The sequence below is a fragment of the Sciurus vulgaris genome (assembly GCF_902686455.1).
Source record: "Sciurus vulgaris genome assembly, chromosome: 6".
Taxonomy (NCBI): Eukaryota; Metazoa; Chordata; class Mammalia; order Rodentia; family Sciuridae; genus Sciurus; species Sciurus vulgaris.
In genome coordinates, this window is record NC_136466.1 from 124,055,000 (window position 1) to 124,075,520 (window position 20,521).

The 20,521-nt window shown below is 36.5% G+C and overlaps 1 protein-coding gene across 10 annotated transcripts in view; it reads left to right on the forward strand.

The window, feature by feature from the left end:
- Nucleotides 1-20,521, forward strand: part of PDE4D (phosphodiesterase 4D) — a 1,241,089-nt gene that overhangs the window by 914,509 nt on the left and 306,059 nt on the right. Inside the window, exon 1 of one of the 10 annotated variants that reach the window (XM_079144031.1) lies at nt 8,190-9,473. The exons of the other annotated variants lie outside the window; for them this stretch is intronic. Coding sequence (XP_079000157.1) covers nt 9,385-9,473 — 89 coding nt within the window. The 5' untranslated portion in view covers nt 8,190-9,384. Of the gene's footprint in view, nt 1-8,189; nt 9,474-20,521 lie in introns of those variants that run through there. 10 annotated transcript variants of the gene reach the window in all.

A 20,521-nucleotide genomic window follows, 5' to 3' on the forward strand; every position in this document is an offset into this window, starting at 1 on the left:
ACTCAACAAATGACATACTCAGCATTCTTGAAGTGATGAAGCCCTTCCTTGAGGGATACTTGTGTTTAGTGACATAGGAAACTTGCAGAGAAAGATGAATGAAATAGGAGACCCAGGTAAATGGGGTATGGCTCTGCAAGAACTGAGCCCTTTGGAAGGGTGCATCTGAGGTTGAAGAGAGGTGGTGCTAAAGTAAACTAGCTAGTGATTAGATTTTTGAAGGACAGTGCCAATCTTGGAGAGAAAAAAGCTAAGTGGAAGCAATAGAAGCCTACATTTGAGCAATCCAATATGACTATACTTTACTGGAATTGTAGCAGGGGACTTGAAAACTGAAATCTGAGTTGTAGAGGCTGTGGAAGGAGGAACCTAACTTGGAACAATAGGTCTGTGGATTCTGAAGAAACAGTCTTTAAGGATGTATCTGTGACTTATAGAGTAGTATTTTTTACAAATTATCAAAATTTTCTGGAAAAAAAATGATACTCTGGGTTGAAAAAGGTGCTCTAAAGAAAACATGAGTGTTGTGAACTGAGTTGTGTACCAACAAAATTTATGTGTTGCAGTCCCAATACCAATTCCTTAAACTGTATTTGGAGATGGGAGTCTTTAAGAAGGTTAAGATAAAATGAAGTCATTGGGTAGGCTCTATCCAATATGACTGGTATCTTTGTAATAAAAGGAGATTAGGAAACCCCCCACAACACAGACACAAACAACCACATAAGAACAAAGGGAGAAGTTGGCCATGTGTGAGTCAGGAAGAGAGGACTCAGTAAGAAATCAGCCCAGCTGGCACTTTAATGTCAGACTTCCACTTCCAGGACTATGAGAAAATAAATTTCTGTTATTTGAACCTTCCGGTCTTTAGTACTTTGTTATGGCAAACCTAACAAAGTAATATAATGAACAACTATTATTATTATTTTAAAAAGTAAGAAGATCATGCTGGGCAAAGTGGTGCATGTCTTATTCAAGTAACTCTGGAGACTGAAGCGGAAGGACGGCAAGTTCAAGGCCAGCTGGGCAATTTAGTGAGACAGTTTCAAAATAAAATAAAAATGACTGGGATGTAGCTCACTGGTAGAGCATCCCTGCATTCAATTCCCAGTACCACAAAAGAAAACAAATGAGATCATAAATTAAATTCGTAGAGGTGGAAATATAAAAAAAAAGGTTATTTCTAAAAACATTGTTTAGATGTCACATAGTTGAAATTTGCAGTGCTGCAATGGGGTGAGGAGATGAAACGCTCAGTAACAGATGAGCTCTCCACTGGGTTGCATCCATCTGGAAGGATGGGGGTTGGTGGAAGAAAATGATGGGTGTGCTTTCAACTGTGTTCCCACCAGGGAGGACTGGTCCTCGCGTTAGAGACATCCATCTCCAATCAGAAACAAGTGCCCGACACAAAGATGCTGAAAAGCTAGCCAAGGATGTCAGTGATGGGGCTGAGCCACCAATAAGTGAATGCACAGTGCCTCTTAGTTGTAGTAAAGTGACTAAATTGTTTGGTTTAGCCTGCCTGCACATGTAATTCCAATGTCAGAGAAAGGCCTTTATTTCAAAACCAAACAAACTAAAAGATACTATCTTCCTGATGTCTGATGTTGTTGTGGGGTGTTTTACACAGAGTTTAAAAACCCCCAAACAGCAAAAATCTCAGGAAAAGGGGAAATGGTACTTTGGATTCATATGATTGTGAATATCTGGGATTCGATTCCTTGTTGAGAATCTTGAGCAGCTTCATTGTGAAATGGGAGAGCATTAAGATACTGGCGCTTTCTTCTGCAGGAGGGGATGATACAGAAGGAGGTGAGGACAGTGCCAGGAAGAGCAGGTTGCCTGGGGACAACTTGGGGGCAGGATCCAAGCCATCTCCTAATACTGAAAGGATTGTATTTACCTTAGAAGGGAAAGTTGGGTTCAATTATATGTTTCACTTCCGTGCCAGGTTCCGCTTGAATACTACCCTTTGGAGAAATAGAATTTAGAGTTTCCTCTATCAACACAGTGCTCCCTGCTTTTAGTTAATGTTACTGAAATGTCCCATTGGTCCCCAAGAACAATACTTGTCTGAGGTGCTTGCATGAATTGTTTATATGTTCATTAATTATTGTGATGAAGCTATTAAAATCGGATTTCCATTTTTTATCCTGAGGGCTTGCACATGATAGCAACAACCTTTAGAAAAGCACTACATTTTTTATTTATAGAACAGCTTTGACTCATTTAATAAAGCTCTGTAATTAATTTGTAGATTACCTTTTGAGTTTGCACGATTGTAAGTTAGCATTATGTTCCTGCAACTGAAAACATTTTTGCTGTTGCTGATATTGGTAAGTTTCTCTTAATGTGTTTGAGATTATTGTGTCTATAGATAAATAAAAATATGAGTGTGGTTAAAGAGACTCAAAGTTGTCAGATATTCATTTATTATATAAATACTTTTTCATGCCCATTCTATTTAAGAAACTGATCTATATATTTAAAAAGTAGAGGAGGACCTGCCTTTGGTTTTTTTTGTTTTTTCAATATTCTTTTCATTTTTAAGTCCCAATTATTGGTGGAAGGAACAGAATAACACAAGATGATGAAGTAAATTTTAATTTTTAAAATCATCTTGTTTGGTCCAAGAATAGATGGTCTTAATTTTGACATGTAAAGTATTACGATAATCTTGACCTTCAGATACTATGCTTATTGAGTAGAGATGAACATGTTTTTAGTTATTCCATTGTTATAAAATATTTAAGATTTCAAAAAGTATTTAGATAAAAGAAATTAGCATGAATAGACAATATAATTTCTGAGAACAGTTTTTTCTGGGAGTAAGAGTTCTAATTAGAATGAATCAGAGCCACATTACAAGGTGCATGTCCACATGTCTATACTGTTTTTTGCTAGGGGACCTCTTAGCAAATGACTCTGAAAATACGTGCACAGAATTCCCATTTCTGCCATGTGTGCCTGAGTTTTAACTCTGAATCAACAATGCTGATATAATATGGGTCAACCTAGATAAGAACCAGCTCAAGATCTTCCTTTCCAGCATGTGTAGTCTCATGGAAAATCACCTTTGAACCCACCAAATGGGATTATGCAATGGGTCATGGCCTATGGGGAAATCTGGAGAAAGTCCCCAACTTGTTAGTGTCTTTCTCTAACTCAATCTTTTAGATTCCTTGATGAAATATGTAACCTGACCTTTTTGTCAAGGAACATTCAGTCAGTGACCATTTACTGCCCAGCCACTGTGTGTGGAAGGCATGATGCCCACACTGCAGGGGGGTATCAAGGTCTGCAGAACAGATGGGCTATTCCTCTGGCCCTTCCAAGCCTACAGTTGGCTCAGATGAAAAGCTCAGGCTTATGATCTGCTAGAAAATATTTGGCAACGAGTTCACCTCTTTTCTCAAGTACAAATATTCTATTGACTCGTTTCCTCAAAGAGATTGGTGAGGGTACAAGTAAGTCCATTGTCTACCTTTAATGACCCTGAACTTCTAATGAAGTAACAGATGTGAAGTTGATTTTAAAAACACAATGCCCATGAAAGGCACGTTTTGTTATTATTTCAGTACCTGAGGAAAGTGTAGAAACAAAGAGAGCAGCACATGTACCCAGGTCCCACATGAGTGGACTTTGCTTCACCATCTATTTTATATTTCAGCCTTTTAAAAAGTGTAGTTCAACCACTACAGTGACTTATCTAAACTGTTCTTTTGTGAACTCTGTACTAACATTGCTTTTCTTTGTTCTCCCAGCATGCCTGTGATACTTCCAACATCTGATGTGTGTCTGGGAAATTCATGCTATTTTTCAAACAAGGCAAAACAAATGCTAGGTAGGAGGCCAGCATAGAGTCTAAAACATCATAGACAGCACTGCCAAATAACAGCTGCACTTTTATAATACCTATGATATCCTAGCACCCGTGTAGTGTTATATATGTTGTCATTAATCTTCACAGCAAATATGTGAGGAAGGTACTATTATTGCCTCCATTTTACAGTTGTGAAAACTGAAGTGTATAGAGCTTCAATGACACGTCACAAAGCATACCACTAGCAAATGGCAGTGCAGACCTCAAATGCTATTAGTCTTTCCCCCAAGTCTATATGATTAGGCAGTGTACTGAATACTTTGAAGTACATGCCCATGTGTTTTACTAGGGGAGTTTCCTAGCAAATGACTCATGAAAATATTTGAATGGAATTTTCATCTTTGCCATATGTGCCTGATTTTCAGCTCTGAATCAACAGTAAATTATTACCTATATGGAGACTAAAAAAAAAAAAAAAGGTAATATTTTATTTTTGTTTCTTAATATCTTCCCCAGATTTTAGCTCCTCAAAGATTTCTCTAATGTATAATGTACATTATATACATTTGTATATACATATATACAAATGTATATAATGTATAAAATACTTTCCATCTGCAGAATATTTATAAATTTCAATGTTTTTTCTTGCCATTATTTTTTGATCACATTACCTACTGTTAGACTATAGAGAGCTTTATCTTCATTTAGGAACGACTAAAAGACTGAACAATTTGTTAAGTTTCATATCCCAATTTGTAGCAATTCTAAGATGACATAGAAATCTGACTTTCGGCCAGCATTCTTTCCAATATAGACTTTTTCCTCATTTCTTTCTAACACAGTTTGGAAAGAAAATTAAAAAGAATTTCAAGAATCCTAGTAAAATTGAAAAAGCATTTTAAAAGAAGCATTTAGAATAATTTGAGAAGTCCATTACTAAAGTAGAAGGTGAAAATGTGTTACATTAACAGTGGACTCCATTAAGTAAGTGCCCACAGCCAGGTTCCGGTTTATTAATTTTCAATTTCTCGTTTCTTGGCCTGCCCATTCTGAATGCCTTTCACAGGAAAGTCTTAAGTGCTCTCTTGCCTTTATGCTATTGCTCTTTAAAGGTAGCTCATTTGCACTTGTTCATCATCCTCTTCTTCTATCAATCCCAGAAGCTGTGTTGCTAATTATTGACTCTGGCAAACCTCAAAGAGGACAAAGGTAGCTAAAATTGGAGTGCTCTTTACTTCAGAATCACAATGCATTTTCCATTTTTTTCAGAAGAAGCCAAAGCATTTTTAGCTTCAGAGTTCAGAGACCATTCAGGCACTTGAGTTTCTGCTAAAAAAAAAGAAAAAAAAAAAAAAAAAAACACACACACACACACAACTTCATCTTTCACTTTTTTTTTTTTAGTGTTTCATTCATAGCTCATTTGAAGTATATATGTGCATACATGAGTGCACATGTATACAAATTTCCTTTTTCATTAAAATTTAATATAGAGCAGAATAGTAATGTGTGCATTTATTCCACAGATATTTCTCAAAGAGTTGCCAAGAATAAAGAGTAGTGCTAAATACAGAGGGGATATTTAGATATAAAATTACCTTAAGACAAGTACCTGGCAATTCCAGAAATTTATGAAACTGAAATGAATTAATCACTGCACTGTATTCCTGGATGTAGAATTAGGACAATTATGAATTCATTAAATATAGGAGAATTATAAAGAACTTTCAGAATCATGTTATGCAGTCCTTTTAAGATGACTAAATAGAGACCCAGAAAAGTTATACATCTTCTCCAAAATCACAACATCTATTTAGAAGGAATACGCGTTAAAATACATGCTTCTAGATACACAGGCACCAGTATCTATGGTGCAAGACATCATGCCGAAGTTAGCTGGGGAGTGCTTGTAGTCCAGTGCTGTCCAGTGACAACGGAGTGCACATTCCATATGTAATTTTAAATATTTTAGTAAGTCATATTTTTAAAAGTTAAAAATAAGTGAAATGAATCTTTTATTTTATTTGTTGTTTTTTAGATATAAATGAGACTGTAGAGAATTTTGACATATTATACGTACATGGAATATAACTTATTCTAATAAAGATCCTATTCTTGTGGTGTACATGATGTGGAGTTACACTGGTCACATATTCATATATGAACATAGGAAAGTTCTACTATCTGTCCTAGTCCCAAACTCCTCCCTTCCCTTCATTTCCCTTTGTCTAATCCAATGAACTTCTCTTCTCCCCCTCCCCACCCTCCTTTGTCCCACAAGTGAAATGAATTTTAAGAATGTATTTTTGACTCAACATAATCAATACATTTTAATTTCAATCAATATCAATAATCAATATAAATTTATCAGCAATTAATCATATTTAAAATGGTTAGTTATCTTTCATTCTTTTTTTTTAGTTCACTATAGTGTATATGACTTTTTTGACACATTTCAATTTGTACTAGCCATTTTCAAGTACTTAATAGTTACATGTGACATTAGCTACCCTCTTAAGCAGTAGAGCTCTAGAATCATAAGGAAAATTATTATTTTAAAATTTGTAGTATTTTTATTGTTTCTTACTTTTAAAGTTTGATCATATGTAAAAGTACAAAAATAAATTTAATTCAAACTGACCCAAAATTCCCCTCAAATATGTGTTACATACAACATACACATACACACGCACACACACAGATACACTGGATTAGACCTTTAAACTGATAAAATTAAATCAATGGTCAAAACATCTTATTTTACAAGCAACAAATTAATTCCATTTGCAGCACAAGAAGGACTTAAAACTAACCAATTTAAAAATGCAATCAGTTGTCTTCATCATCCATATTACATATCATTGTCTTTCATTTCCTTAAAAAAATTAAGTTGGTCTATTGACATTTAGAAGGATGCTGTTGTTTAATAGACTACTACTTAGGTCCTCCCTGCCAGATACTTAATATTAAATGCATAAAAAGAAAAGTATGTAGTGGAGAGTTTTTTTTTCCTTGCTTTTCTTCAAATTCCTGTTTCTAACAAGAAACTCTGCAGATGCTGAATAGAATACTGAATTGTTCAATGCTCAAATCCACAAAAAGCCAATGTCATTGTGGATTCAGTTATCACCTCCACCTTTTCTTGGATTTTTGTTCAAGGCATAGGAAAAAATGTTGTTGGGGTTTTCCCTCTAAGTTCCTCAGTTCTTAAAGGAAAACAACAAACAAACAAACAAACAAACAGAGCTAAGATGGGAAAGGAAAGGCAAGGGACAGAGCAGAGAAGAAGCTGATTTAGGTCACTTTTCTGGAGGCTTCCAAATTTGGTGTAGTACAATCCCTGTGATCATTTTATTGCTAACTTTTCAAAGGGCTGTTACAGTTTCATTTTATTCTCTGCACAGATCATAAAAGAATACGATAGACTTTCCTCAGAGCTGATTTTGATTCTTTAGATGATGCCTCATTGATAAAGTTTTCCTTATTAATTACTATAAAGCTATGCAGTTTTCTAAGATGTTTTCTTTAAATACACGTCTTTTACAGGTCTATCTACAAACACAAATTTTTATTCCTATTAATACAATTACACGTGTTAGAATATTAGTAGCTGCAAATAACATAAAATTATAACGCAAGTGGCTAAAATCATGAGCAGGCCTGCTATGGGAAGCTTGGTCACTCAATAACTTGGTGACATCATCAAGGCCCTGGGTTCTTTTTTCTTTCTGTTTTGTCACACTTAAGTTTTGGTGGTTTTTCATGTTGGTTCTTCCATGATCTCAAGATGTCTGCAGAGTTCTGGTTATCACATACAACTCTGACTGCCAGAAAAGAAGTTTCTTCTTTTCTCTATGTATTCTTTTAAGGTGGAAAAGAAGTCATTCCTAGACAGATGCCCCATGTAAATTTCCCTTGTCTCATCAACCAAAATTCTATTACATGCCAATGTCTTACCTAATCATTACCTCAGAATGGGACCTCCAGGGTTTGCTGAGATAAGCAGGGTTCCCACATGTGGGCTTGGACTGAGGATCACCTCTCCACAAGGACAGGGCTACAGAGGTATGTGAGTATTTGAATTACATCAAAGGTCAAGTGAAAGGAGAAATATCTCTTGGTTAGAGCACCTGTAGAGTCAGTGGAGCCCATACGTCAGATAACAATGAGGTGAAACTGTACAAATGTTTTCTCTTACTCATCCCCAAAGCTGATATGGAACCAGTAGCATTCTCAAAAACCCCTGATGTGCTGGATGCTGTTGCGAAACTAAGCATTGTGTTTAAGTTCTTCATCTTCTATGGAAATGACATAAGGTTCTGAGCCCCTTTGGTCTATGAGAGAGAGAGAGAGAGAGACTGAGTTTTAGGTGTTTTGAAATGTAGCAGTTATGGCCATGTTCACAGAACTCATGTCTTAGTTTTGTCCAGCTCAGAGTGGGTTAAATTCACTCTTGGGCACTAGGAGCCTCTCTAATCTTATCCTGGAAAAGGAACTCTGCCTTGGTTTACAGTGGAGGTCACCCGCCGGGCAGTGTTTGGACAGGGACTGATGGAATTATGCTGCAGTGTTAACATTAAATGCCACTCGCTGGTGTGAGCTGATGACGACATTGGGGTCCTTTGACTCCTCAAGTACGATATCTTGAAATATATGCCTCCCTGAGATGTGGCTAGACTCGTAAAACACGCAAAGGACTCTCTTCGGCTTTCATCATTTATTTAATTTGAAGGAAGGTTGTTTTAAGGGATTTATCAGAGGGTTAAGAGATGTTTCTAGGGAATAGAAAATGGACAAGAAAATTGATTTTTGTTGTCAAAGTCATGCATTATAATTCACCCTCCAAGGTGACACAGCATCTCCTTGAGGGAAAACCTGCCAAACACTTTGAAAGTGATCTGACTGTTTTCTTCTCACACTGACGTGCGGGGAGACGCTGGTATTTTTAAAACAATTAAATCTTTGTGGAAGGTTTGCTAATAATGATGTCCAGCCATGTTTCTAAGACAAGTTGAAATAAGGAAAATAATACTTGGCAGCTGAATGTGTGAAATTTAGAAATCTTTGTTCAATTTCCCAGTCATGGACCTATATTTATTTATTTATTAACAGAACCCTGTGTTTACTGTTTTTAAACATTCACACTTAGTGTGAAATTTCACCTACTTCAGTCATACCTCCTCTCATGAGTGTGTATGTCTTTGTGTGTCTATGTTGTGCTTTTCAGGAGTAGTATGTGACTATATTGTTTAATCAGGGCAATAGTTTTAAAAAATTCATAAGGGAGTGTTTCTCACATTAATATTGAGATAAAGTCCAAGTGAAGCAAGCTCTGTCGCAAAGGGCAAGAGTCATGCAGCAGGAAGTCCTGGCGTCCCTTCTAGCCCTGCCTTAGCCAGCCTGCCACCTCTCTGTCAGCACATACCACCACACAGAAGAAATGCCCTCACTCAGCCACAAGTGCCTCCTGCTCCCTGCGGGGCCCTCCAGCCCCAGGGCCCTGCACCAGCTCTGACTTCCTGCTGTTGCTGTGGATCTTGGCACCCTTTTTACAAATGGCGTTTGTTTGGGATCCTCTGGGAGCCACAGTACCAGGACCATCTCCAAGAGCTAAATCGAGATTTCATTTCTCAAAGTCCTACAGGTATCGCACTTTCTTTTTTGTAGCTAGGAAGGAATTTACATCTGCCTTAGGCCCTTTGCAAGTAAACCTTTCTCTTATGATTTACTTCATAAGGTTGCCAGTATGTGAAATAAGAGATAAGGTATTGTGAACCTTGATATAGTCAGGGCTATGTAAGAACCTGCTGCAGTAGAAGTTGGCCAACTCTGAAAGCTTATACTGAGAGTTAAATGGTGACCTTAGAAAAGCATTCATATTACATTATTGTGATCTGGAAAAACAAGAGTATTAACTTGCCTAGTGCATTGATATTATCAAAATTGGTCATACTAACTTTAACTCTGTCAATATTTAGAAAGGGATTCTTCTTTCATTAAGTAAGCAAACAATGGCAAAATAAAAATACTATATGGTTGTTTATGGGTGTCCCAGAGCACATTCACATGGAAAAGATGAACCTACCTCTAAGTGGTAACTCAGTTTTAATCTTGTCTAGCAGAATTAGATACTGTAAGTTCTAATAAATACTTCATTAATGTTTTATTTCCAAATATTTCTCTGAAAGTCATGTGAAAAGTCTCAATGTCATGTTTTCAATAAATTAACAATGACTTTGTTCTATGTCAGAGTTTAGCCTTATTTTAACCACATAAATAGAGAGAAATAAAAAAAAAAAGAACCAAAAAAAATTTGGCTTCTTCTTTCACTTGAGTGTTCTACGTATTTATAAGGAAAAGATTGCCTCTTCATAATTTTGTGTTTTTAATCAATAAGTCTATACTACTGGTAGCTATTTCAGTAATAATAAATAGAAGTGAATTTTTTGCAAAATCTCAAGAATAGGTATTTTTAAAAATTTGTTCTATTTAGATATACATGACAGAATAGATCTTTTTAATTTAGACCAAATGTGACAAATTTAGAAGCTTCCAGGCTTATATAGAAGTATGTACTAGTTTCAAATTAAAGTGTGTTCTGATTTGTCTGCATAGAAAACATTCAAATTGGATTAAAATAAGTAATAAGGGCTGGGGATGTGGCTCAGTGGTAGAGTACTTGCCTAGCATGCATGAGGCTCAAATCCATAGCTCTATGGAAAAAAGAAAGAAGAAGAAGAAGTCATAAGATCATAAGATTTATTTACTTTAAACAATAAGGTAGACAGTGCCCTTACAATTTTTTAGAAAATTTAAAGTCAGAGAACTCAAATTATGAAATTCACTAGTAACAATACACAAGCAGACTTTGACAAGGTATAGTAAACATGAGTTGGCAGATAGATGTATATTCCATTTATTTCCATTTTATAGTAAAATAACTATCATTTATTTTTTATTATGTTGACTTGTTATAGCTATGAAATTTGGTTGAATATTAGAAATTGTATGCCTACTGTATGCTTTGCATTCTACTGTATATTATTTTCATGTTTATTAATTGCATTTCACTCCTCGGTGCTAAGTTGTATGCTCAGAACTTATCATCAAATATTTATTAGCATTGCTGTGTATTTTTCCTATAGACTGTGGCTTCTAAGCTCTCCTCATCACTGAGATCTGCTAGAGAGTTTCTTAATATCTTAATATATAACTGGTTGGTGGAGTAAAAGCAATACCTTGATGAACTAAAGAATCTGAGAAATATCAAGAAATGCTGATTTTAAGTTCTATGTGATTCACGAATATATCATGAATCTTGCCTTTTTGTTCTGGTGAAAAAAATTTCTTTTCCTTTGTTCAAGCTCTGCACCTTCCCAAAATACAAGCACTGGTATAGCTAAGGATGAGTCAGTTTTTCATGTATTTAATGACAAGCTTTATTTGCAGCAAGATTAAGAGGTAAGGGTGACATCTCAAGTAGCCATTGTTGGTCAGTCTCTTTAAAAACTTGCGAGACTTCATTCTCGTTTATTTCCAATTTATTCAAATCTTAATTGCCTGCAAAATATTTATTTTGATTATTTACATATACCATTTTCATTGTTGTGAATCTGATGTTGTCTTCCCAGTTGGACTGCAAACACTTTGGGGTCAGAGGTTCCCTTACATACAGCAGGAATGCCATTAATGCCTCTTTGATGGAGCATTCTGCTACACTGTCTTATCTGGTATGATGGCATTATGTCTTTATTGGTATGGCCAACTTGTTGATTTGGTCATGCCTATCCCAGGTCAAGAGTGAAATGGTAGGTTAGGGAGATAGGAAGTCTTTGGGCTTCCTGGTCTTGACTTTCCAGAGGTCTCTCACCTCCCAGAAGATACTGTGCATTCAACCACTGCAGTATACTGACAATTATTGAAAAAAGATGTTTATCATTTAACTTTAAATTTTTATCATTCCTAAATGCCAGGTGAGTCCATGTATACATGTACATATGTATACATGCACATACGCACATACACAGTCATGCACACACTTTTAAATGCTATAATTATCTTCTGAATAACAGTTTCATTGCATAACATTGCTGAAATTAGATGTACTAAATGGTGTCATACAAATTTAAAATGCCCTCTAATTTTATAACCCTCTTTTTGTATTTGTTCCTTTCCTTTTAATATACAAGATCTTTGAAAACATGAAAGTAACTTAAGCTAAACTTGACCTTTAAGAGGCTTTGGATGTAATTCTACTGTTGAAGCAACTGAAAGAACTTGGACATTAACCAACATTTCTTCACTGGATTTCTCGCATTTAAGATATTTTTGCTTAAGAACAATGTTATATTTTGGAAAATCAAATATGTCTAGAATGTATCATTTTTCTTTGAACATCAAAAAGATATTCATGCATGATATTGTTGGTACACTTAGCTTTAAGCTGCAATATTTGTCTTGGCAATGCTTTCCCTGCCTATTAATGTTCAGGCTAAAGGAAAGCCAAGTCTTTCAGACATGAAATTCAGTCAGAGTCTGACTTGTTAAAGTAATAGCAAATTATATATATTTGATGACTGTTGGCTCCTAAGAAATACAATGTGAGATAATAATGCAATGCCAAAAATTGATATGAAAGTGGTTTTTTTAGCAGTGACAAGTTTTTGTCTTTTGTTAGTACTTTTATTTTTTAAAGTCAAATATTTTATACAGCTTATAAGTTATTTTGATTTGATACAGAAAGAGAGAAAGAGGGAGAGGGAAGAGAAAGGAGAGGAAAAGGAGAGGAGGGTGTGGTGGAGGGCTTCATAGTGAGGAAGCTTATTTTGCTCTGTGGGATGGAGAGCCAACTGGGCTTTAAGTGATAGCTTCACTGTTAGGACGGTGCTCATCTCCCAGAGCTTGAATATCAGCTCTTGGGAAGGCAAGGCACTGGTTGGTCACTTAGGTGCTGGCATACATGTTTAAAGATCCTCCTAATTATTTGTCTCAGCGAGAGAGAGGAGACTGACATGCTCAGAAAACCATGTCAGTGAATTAGTGTTTGTGGTTTAAATATAGCACTGAGAAAAAAAAAAATGAGAGAAAATAGGATCTAGGAAGCAAAGAAAACAAAGAACAACAACAACAACAACAGAGTCAAAATTACAGTAATGTTCAAGAAAACATTAAACAGCATTTACTGTTCTGGAGCTGTCCCTGTCTTCCAATCATAAACTTTCTGCTTTGTGTCTTCTCCAAAAAGGGATGTTCAAAGGACATTTTTTTTTCTGTCGTGACTGTGGGTGGGTGCTATGCAAATAGAGGGAAAACCTTCCAGGGTACATCTAAATGTAGAACAGATGATTCCATTGCATCCCACGAGCCAGAAACAGAAAGTGTCTTCTAGTTTCTCGCCTCTTGAGGGGTCATGAGATACACTATAAAACTGAAATGCTCAGAAAATCTCCCAAACTCATTTTTGCAAATTGTGGCAACATCTTTCCCTCCCCAGCTTTTTAACAGAGCTACTAAGTTGGTGATCCCTTCAGTGTTTTGAACATACTTATGCCACTTGTAGACAAGGGAATGAGTAACATTTTTTTACGGGATACAAGTGAAGAGCAGAAGCACTGAATGTGGCCCAAATGATCTTCTGGTGTGAGAAGATAAAAAGCTATGTTTGCATATACACACCACGTTCTCGTCATCCATTCATCTGTTGAAGGATGGAACCCAGGTTGGTTCCATAGCTTGTCTATTGTGAATTGAGCTGCTATAAAGGTTGATGTGGCTGTGTCACTGTAGTATGCTGATTTTAAGTCCTTTGGATATAGGTCAAGGAGTGGGATAGCTGGGTCAAATAATGGAGGTTCCATTCCAAGTTTTCTGAGGATCTCCATACTGGTTTTCCAGTGTGGTTGCACCAATTTGCAGTGCCACCATTAATGTATGAATGTGCCTTTTCCCCACATCCTCACTGACATTTATTGTTACTTGTGTTCTTGATCATTGCCCTTCTGACTAGAGTGAAGTGAACTCTCAGTGTAGTTCTAATTTGCATTTCTCTATTTGCTAGAGATGTTGAACATTTTTTCATATATTTATTGACTTCATGTTTCTTATTCTGTGAAGTACTTGTTCAGTTCTTTTGCCCATTTATGAATTTGGGTGTTTGTTTTTTTAGTGTTAAGATTTTTAAGTTCTTTGTACATCCTGGAGATTAATGCTCTGAGGTACAGGTGGCAAAGATTTTCTGCCATTCTGTAGGCTCTCTGTCCACATTCTTGATTGTTTCCTTTACTGTGGAGAAGCCTTTTAGTTTGATATCATCTCATTTATTGACTCTTGATTTTACTTCTTGGGCTTTAGGAGACTTATTGAGGAAGTCGATGGAATGTTACGCAGCCATAAAGAAGAATGAAATTATGGCATTTGCTGGTAAATGGATGGAACTGGAAAATATTGTGCTAAGAGACATAAGCCAGTCCCAAAAGACCAAAGGCTGAATGTTCTCTCCGATATGTGGATGCTAATCCAAAACAACATGGAAGGGTAGGGAGGGGAAGACTAGAAGTTTATTGGCAAAGGGGAATGAAGGGAAGGGAGTAGGAACGGGAATAAGAAAGACAGTAGAATTAATCAGACGTAACTTTCTTTTGCTTATAAATTAATACACAACCAGTGTAACTCCACATTATATACAACCACAAGAATGGAATCCTAATTGGAATGGGTTTTACTCCATGTATGTATAATATGTCAAAGTACATTGTATTGTCATGTATGTATGAAAAGAACAAATAAAAAGTAAGAAATTTTTGAAGTAATATTTCCTTATAAAAGATCTAAATAGTCTTAATCTCTAAGAAAGTTAAACTTAAATCCGTAAATTTGAGCTAGAAATTTTTTAGTAGAGGATATAAATAGTGTTCACAGCAGAGCATGGTTTCAAAGGTACTCTTTGCTTCTACCAGAACCTAAGTAGGGACATCACCAAGTGGTTGAATCAAACCCCCCAGTGTCTACTAGAAAATGCCGGCTGGATCCCACATCTTAGAAATGGAATGATTGCCACCGTGAATCAATATACTAGGATATAACTCTCTAAGTATCACAAGAATACTTCTTTTTGCACGACATTTTTTTAGTTTTTAAAACTTTCCAGATATAAAAGGTGTGCTATCTGTTGGTTTCAGTGCCTCCCCCCACCACACTCATTTTACTTTATTCTTTAGACAAAGGATAGATACAAATACTGTCAAATAATAGAGGGAAAATTGGAGAGGTAGGGGCCAGAGACCACATCCATATATAGTCATAAAGTCTGGAGCAAAAATAAGGAAAGCCGATTTTTGTTCCAAGCAGTGTTCCCAATGATGTGCAGGCACTTTCTCCTGCACACCATTCCCAAAACATCCTCAGGTGGTGGATCTAGCAGTACCACTATTTACCAATGAGGAAGCTAGGGAGAGCTTCCTAGGGAGACCCTGGCAAGCTGCCCTAGAACCTGGACGCCAACATAGTTCCTCTTCCATTTCTGTTTTCCCAAGAAGGCCCTCTTTTCACCCACGTGGAGGAATTCCATGATGGGAGGTCTGATTCTCATAGTCTTGCTGTCTTCCTCTGCTCAACTCAACAGCTTTCTTTAAAAAAAAAAAAACACAAAAACTCATAATTTTATAGAGAATAGGGAGAAGTAATCAATTAAAATATAAATTTACTAAATAATATCTAAATTTTACTCTAGGCAAATTGATAATAGTTTTAAGTAGCATTAAGCATCAAAACCAGTTTGGTTTTTTTCAGTGCTGCAGTTGAACTCAGGGTCTCACCCATGCATAACAAGTGAGCACTACCCCAGCCCTCCAAAATATTTCTTATGTAAAAATAAGAAGGAAGGGATAAAGGATGGAAGGAAGGAAGGGGAGGAAAGAGAGAAAAGGGGAGGGGAAGGGAAGAAGAAAAGCTAATCTGTGATTTCATGTAGCTTGCTTCTGTCTCCTCCCTGGATTTTGCTTCATTGGCCTTCCATCTGGCTTATTGCATCTGGCCAAAACTCTCGTCATGTGGTTGAATTTTTTCTGCCAAATTTTGCTCTTGGGCAGCTGTTCAGAGTAGCCTGGAGGTTTTCTGGCTAGAGAGGTCCATCTTTCATCCTATGTTGTGCCTATTCATTTACTGCATTATCGTGGCTATGATATTAGCTTTTTTTATGATATTCAAAAATGTGAGTAATATTAGCTAAATTGACAGTGAAAAAATAATTACTGACAGACAACATTTCTACCAAAGAATAACAATAACATTAACAATCGTTATACACTATGGAGAAAGGTAGCATGAGGTAGGAGGTGACTTTGGCTTTGGATCAAAGAGAACAAGCTTGAGGGCAGTCTGCTGCTTTATCCACTGGGCAGTTTTCCTGATCTCCCGTAACCATTTCCACATCTATAAGTGGAAAATGGAAATACCTCCTTCAAAAAGTCATTGTACAGATTAAATACGAAGATAACATGAAGACAAGCTCTACCTACCACCTTCTTTTAAAGCATTTTCCAAGTTTTCTTTAATCATTTCATGAACTCTATGAGGCTCCTTTATCAAATATTTTAGAGGTTAACTGCCATCATTGGGACCACTCTTATAGAAGAGAACACTGTTATAGAAGAGAACAATCCAGCAGATCAGTGATCTTGTTAAGTACCTTGCACACGCATACAGGCTTGCCTTGAAAAGGTGGTTTGCAGGAGAGGTTGAAGAGCTGGCTGGCTCTACAGCCATACTGCTGAGGTTAAATTCCACCTTTACTTAGAGTTATGAGACACCGGGCAAGTTACTTACCTTTGTGGGTCTCAGTTTCCTCATCTACAAATGTGGTTTGTGAGAGTAAGTATGTTAGTCACATAAAGTACCTGGTACACAGACAACCTCTAAAATAAATACTAGCTCTTATGAGTAGTAGAAGGTAAACTCTCCTTGACAGTGATTTTTGGTATTTTTCTTCCCCTTCTGAGGATGGCTGGAAGGATTGTTGGCCAGAGAGAGTATCTGGTGCACATGTATTGAATGAAGGAACTACTACTAGCTGCTGTTTTCAGATCTCTGACTAGCGCGGGGACACACTGCTTTCCTGTGCCACATTCATGGGAACAAGGTTTAGAGCTGAAGGGACCTGAGGATTCTCTTGGCTAGAGCAAGAACAATTCTATGCACTTCTATGGAAACCTTTGCTACAGAGCCTCTGCCCCCACATCAGTCCAAATCGAATCTAATTCAATGCCTTCAGTAAGGCAGCAAGGGGAATTACTTGGGACCCACTTTTTCAGATGGGGAATTAGGTGAGGGTCATAATTGGGTAACAGCCATGGAAGAACAGGTTTATGAATAATAGAGAAACTTGGTCTGAGCTCAGACATTTTACCTACAAGTTGTAACAGAGTTTTGTCTAGGAGGGCCACTTGGTAAACAGCATTTCTTCAGAAGGCATTACCTAATTTTTTTTTAAGAAAGTCACATCTCCAGCTTCCTAAATATCTGTGCAATGAATCAAAGTAGGTCAAAACAGAAAAAGAGTGAAAACACAGTTTATGAAGGCCCTGGACTGTCGAGACAGCACATGGAACAAACCTTGATGAAAGATAAAGAACTTTTTGCTGTTGACATAAAAGTACTGATGCTCTGAGGTAGCCTGAGGACTGTGGACCATTGTTCAATTCTTGTGGTTTGCTCGATCAGTGATGTGCTGGTAATGTTACCAGCCAACTCTCTAGGTGGGGAAAATTTAATAAAAAAATTAAAAACCAAAAGCTTATTTGTAGTATTTACCAATTTACATACCTAAAATTCTCCCACCAGCCTACTTCAAGTTGCAGACATCAGTAAATGTGGAATTGGGGCAAGAAATACAGAGTAGCACCTATAGATTGAATAAATGTAAATTACTTCAAAAACCTAAATAATAGTCAGATGTAGTCAACTTATAAAAAAGTAGTGAGTTTTGAATATGAATTGTTTTAATAATAATTGGTTTAACTATAAGTTTGTGTAATTTTAGTAGTTATTTGGTATAACAACCAACTTATAAATACCCCCAAAAATGTAAGTCCACGCTCACCCACTGTTACAGACCTCTCTTACACCATTGTGACTGATGCTTTACTTACCACTTGAAAACATTTTTTCATATTAGCGTGATAGTGAGGAGTGAAATAAATGGATGAGGGCTCCACTTTCATAAAGCTTACCTTCTAGTGGAGCATGGAAGAAAATAAACAAGTACAACCAATAAACAGAAGAAATAGGAACTGGGATTTTCTTTTTTTCTCGGAGAAGTCTTTATGGAGAAAAATGCCAATTTATGTAGGTATCCATTCCATGCATCCATAACTACATTTGCAGTTCTAGGTAGATAATCCATAACTCAGAATTGTACAAAAATGGTAGCACCATATGACTATTGATCTCATTACTGACTTTATTTTCAGTCAGATGAAGTTTTAATCTCAAGTGAATTTGCCTCTGCTTCAAATTAATTGTAAATCTATAAGTAGGTGGAAGAAGAGGAGGAGGAGGAAAAAGGGAAAAGGGAGAGAAGGGAACATTTTTAATACACATTACGTTACATTATTTCATGTAATTCTCTAAAGTTTCATATGTAGAGTATATTAAAGTTAAAAAAAAAATGGAAGTTAAAAATCAGTAGCAAATAGTATGCCCTAGAGTAGTACCTTTTATTTCTTTTTCTTTTTTTCCTTTGCTTGGTTTATCTGTCCATGTCTGCCTGCAAAACAGATGTCATAGCTAGAGTAATTATGTAACACATTTTTATTTTAAAAAGTAATCTTACAAAAATTAAATCTGCATTAGAAGGAAGCTAGCCAGATCACACTCTTCTCCAACACATACATTGTTAGGGATGGGCCTGTAAATATTATGCTTCAATCCTTGTCACTTGATTCCTTTTGGCAATTAACTTGTCTTTAATTGATTTGTGGATTATCCACTGCAAGTTGCTATGGTAAAAGGAACGTAATGGTGCAGTTTGTTTATGTAGAGGAACGAAGCGGATTGACTGGGAGGAGAGGTTTAACCTCTGCAAAATATCCTTGGTTTTCAGGAATTTTTTCTTTTCACATAATACAGTGTTTGGATAGACAATGAAAAATTAGCTGAGCCTGATTAGTATTCTCATCCAAAGGGAAGATTTATATCCTGTTTAAGAATCAAGTTAATTGATGATGTAAGTATATTCTCTAGTGAAAGGACAGCCACTTTAGGGGAGGGAAAAACATGAACAAAAAGAAAGAAAAAATGCAAGAAAGAAAGGAAAGAAAGAAAAAAAGAGAAGAAAGAAAGAGCTAAGAAAGAAAGAAACAAACCTCTGTCACCATCTTTAGGTCCTGCTTAACAAAAAAACTCCCGTCTGTGGGTTCCATGCTGCCCTGATTGCAGATGAACTGAAAGATGAAAGCATTTCATTGCTCAGGTAACTCTTTCATTTCATGTCTGACTGGTTCCTGGAAAATGAGGAGATGTTTTTCCACTGTAAGTTTGCTTTACCCCTTGTTGGAAAGCCAGGATGCCTTGAGAAAAGGTGGTAGCAAGCTTGCCAGAGGGCACTGCCCTTGGTGGGCACATTCTCACCCTCTGCCTTCCCTGACCAAGAGAGCAAGGGACATCTCACAGCCTCTCTTGCATGTGCTGACTGCTGAATCCTTGGTTGAGATAATCAAGGATGAGAAACACCAGGGTTCTCTTCTGACAAGTCCATGTGGACTGAGATGAGGTAAACATCACAGAGAAATACCAAGAAAGGGTTAAGAAGATGTACAGGCTTAGGGAGAAAAATTATTTTGTATTTTGTAGTGAATATTTTAAAACTATTTTTTATTTTTTACAGACTGCATTTTGATTCATTGTACACAAATGGGATACATCTTTCATTCTATGATTGTGGGCACGATGTAGATTCATACCATTCCTGTAATCATACATGTACATAGGGTCATGATGTCTATCTCATTCCACCATTTTCAGACCCCCCCTCATTTCCTTCTACATAATATTAAATTCCTCTATTCTTCTCATCACTTTCCACCCCACTTCCCCCATTATATATCATTATCCACTTAACAGGGAAAACATGTGGCCTTTGGGTTTTTAGGATTGACTTATTTCACTTAGGCATGATATTATCCAATTCTATCCATTTATCTGCAAATGCTGTAATTTCCTCTTTATGGTTGAATAATATTCCATTGTGTATATATACCACAGTTCCTTTTTCCATTCATCTGTTGAAGGGCATCTAGGATGGTTCCACAATCTAGCTATTGTGAATTGAGGTGCTGTAAACATTGATGTGGCTGTGTTACGGTAGTATGATAATTTTAAGTCCTTTGAGTATATGCCAAAGAGTGGGGATAGCTGAGTCAAAAGGTGGGTCCATTCCAAGTTTTCTGAGGATTCTCCACACTGCTTTCCAGAGTGGCTGTACCAATTGCAACTCCACCAGCAATGTAAAAGTGTGCCTTTTCCCCCACATCCATGCAAACATCTATTATTGTTTGTGTTCTTGACAATAGCCATTCTAAATTGGAATAAAATAAAATCTTAGAGTTGTTTTAATTTGTATTTCTCTAATTACTAGAGGGTTAAACACTTTTTCATGTATTTATTAATCACTTGTACATCTTCTTGGGACACCCAAAG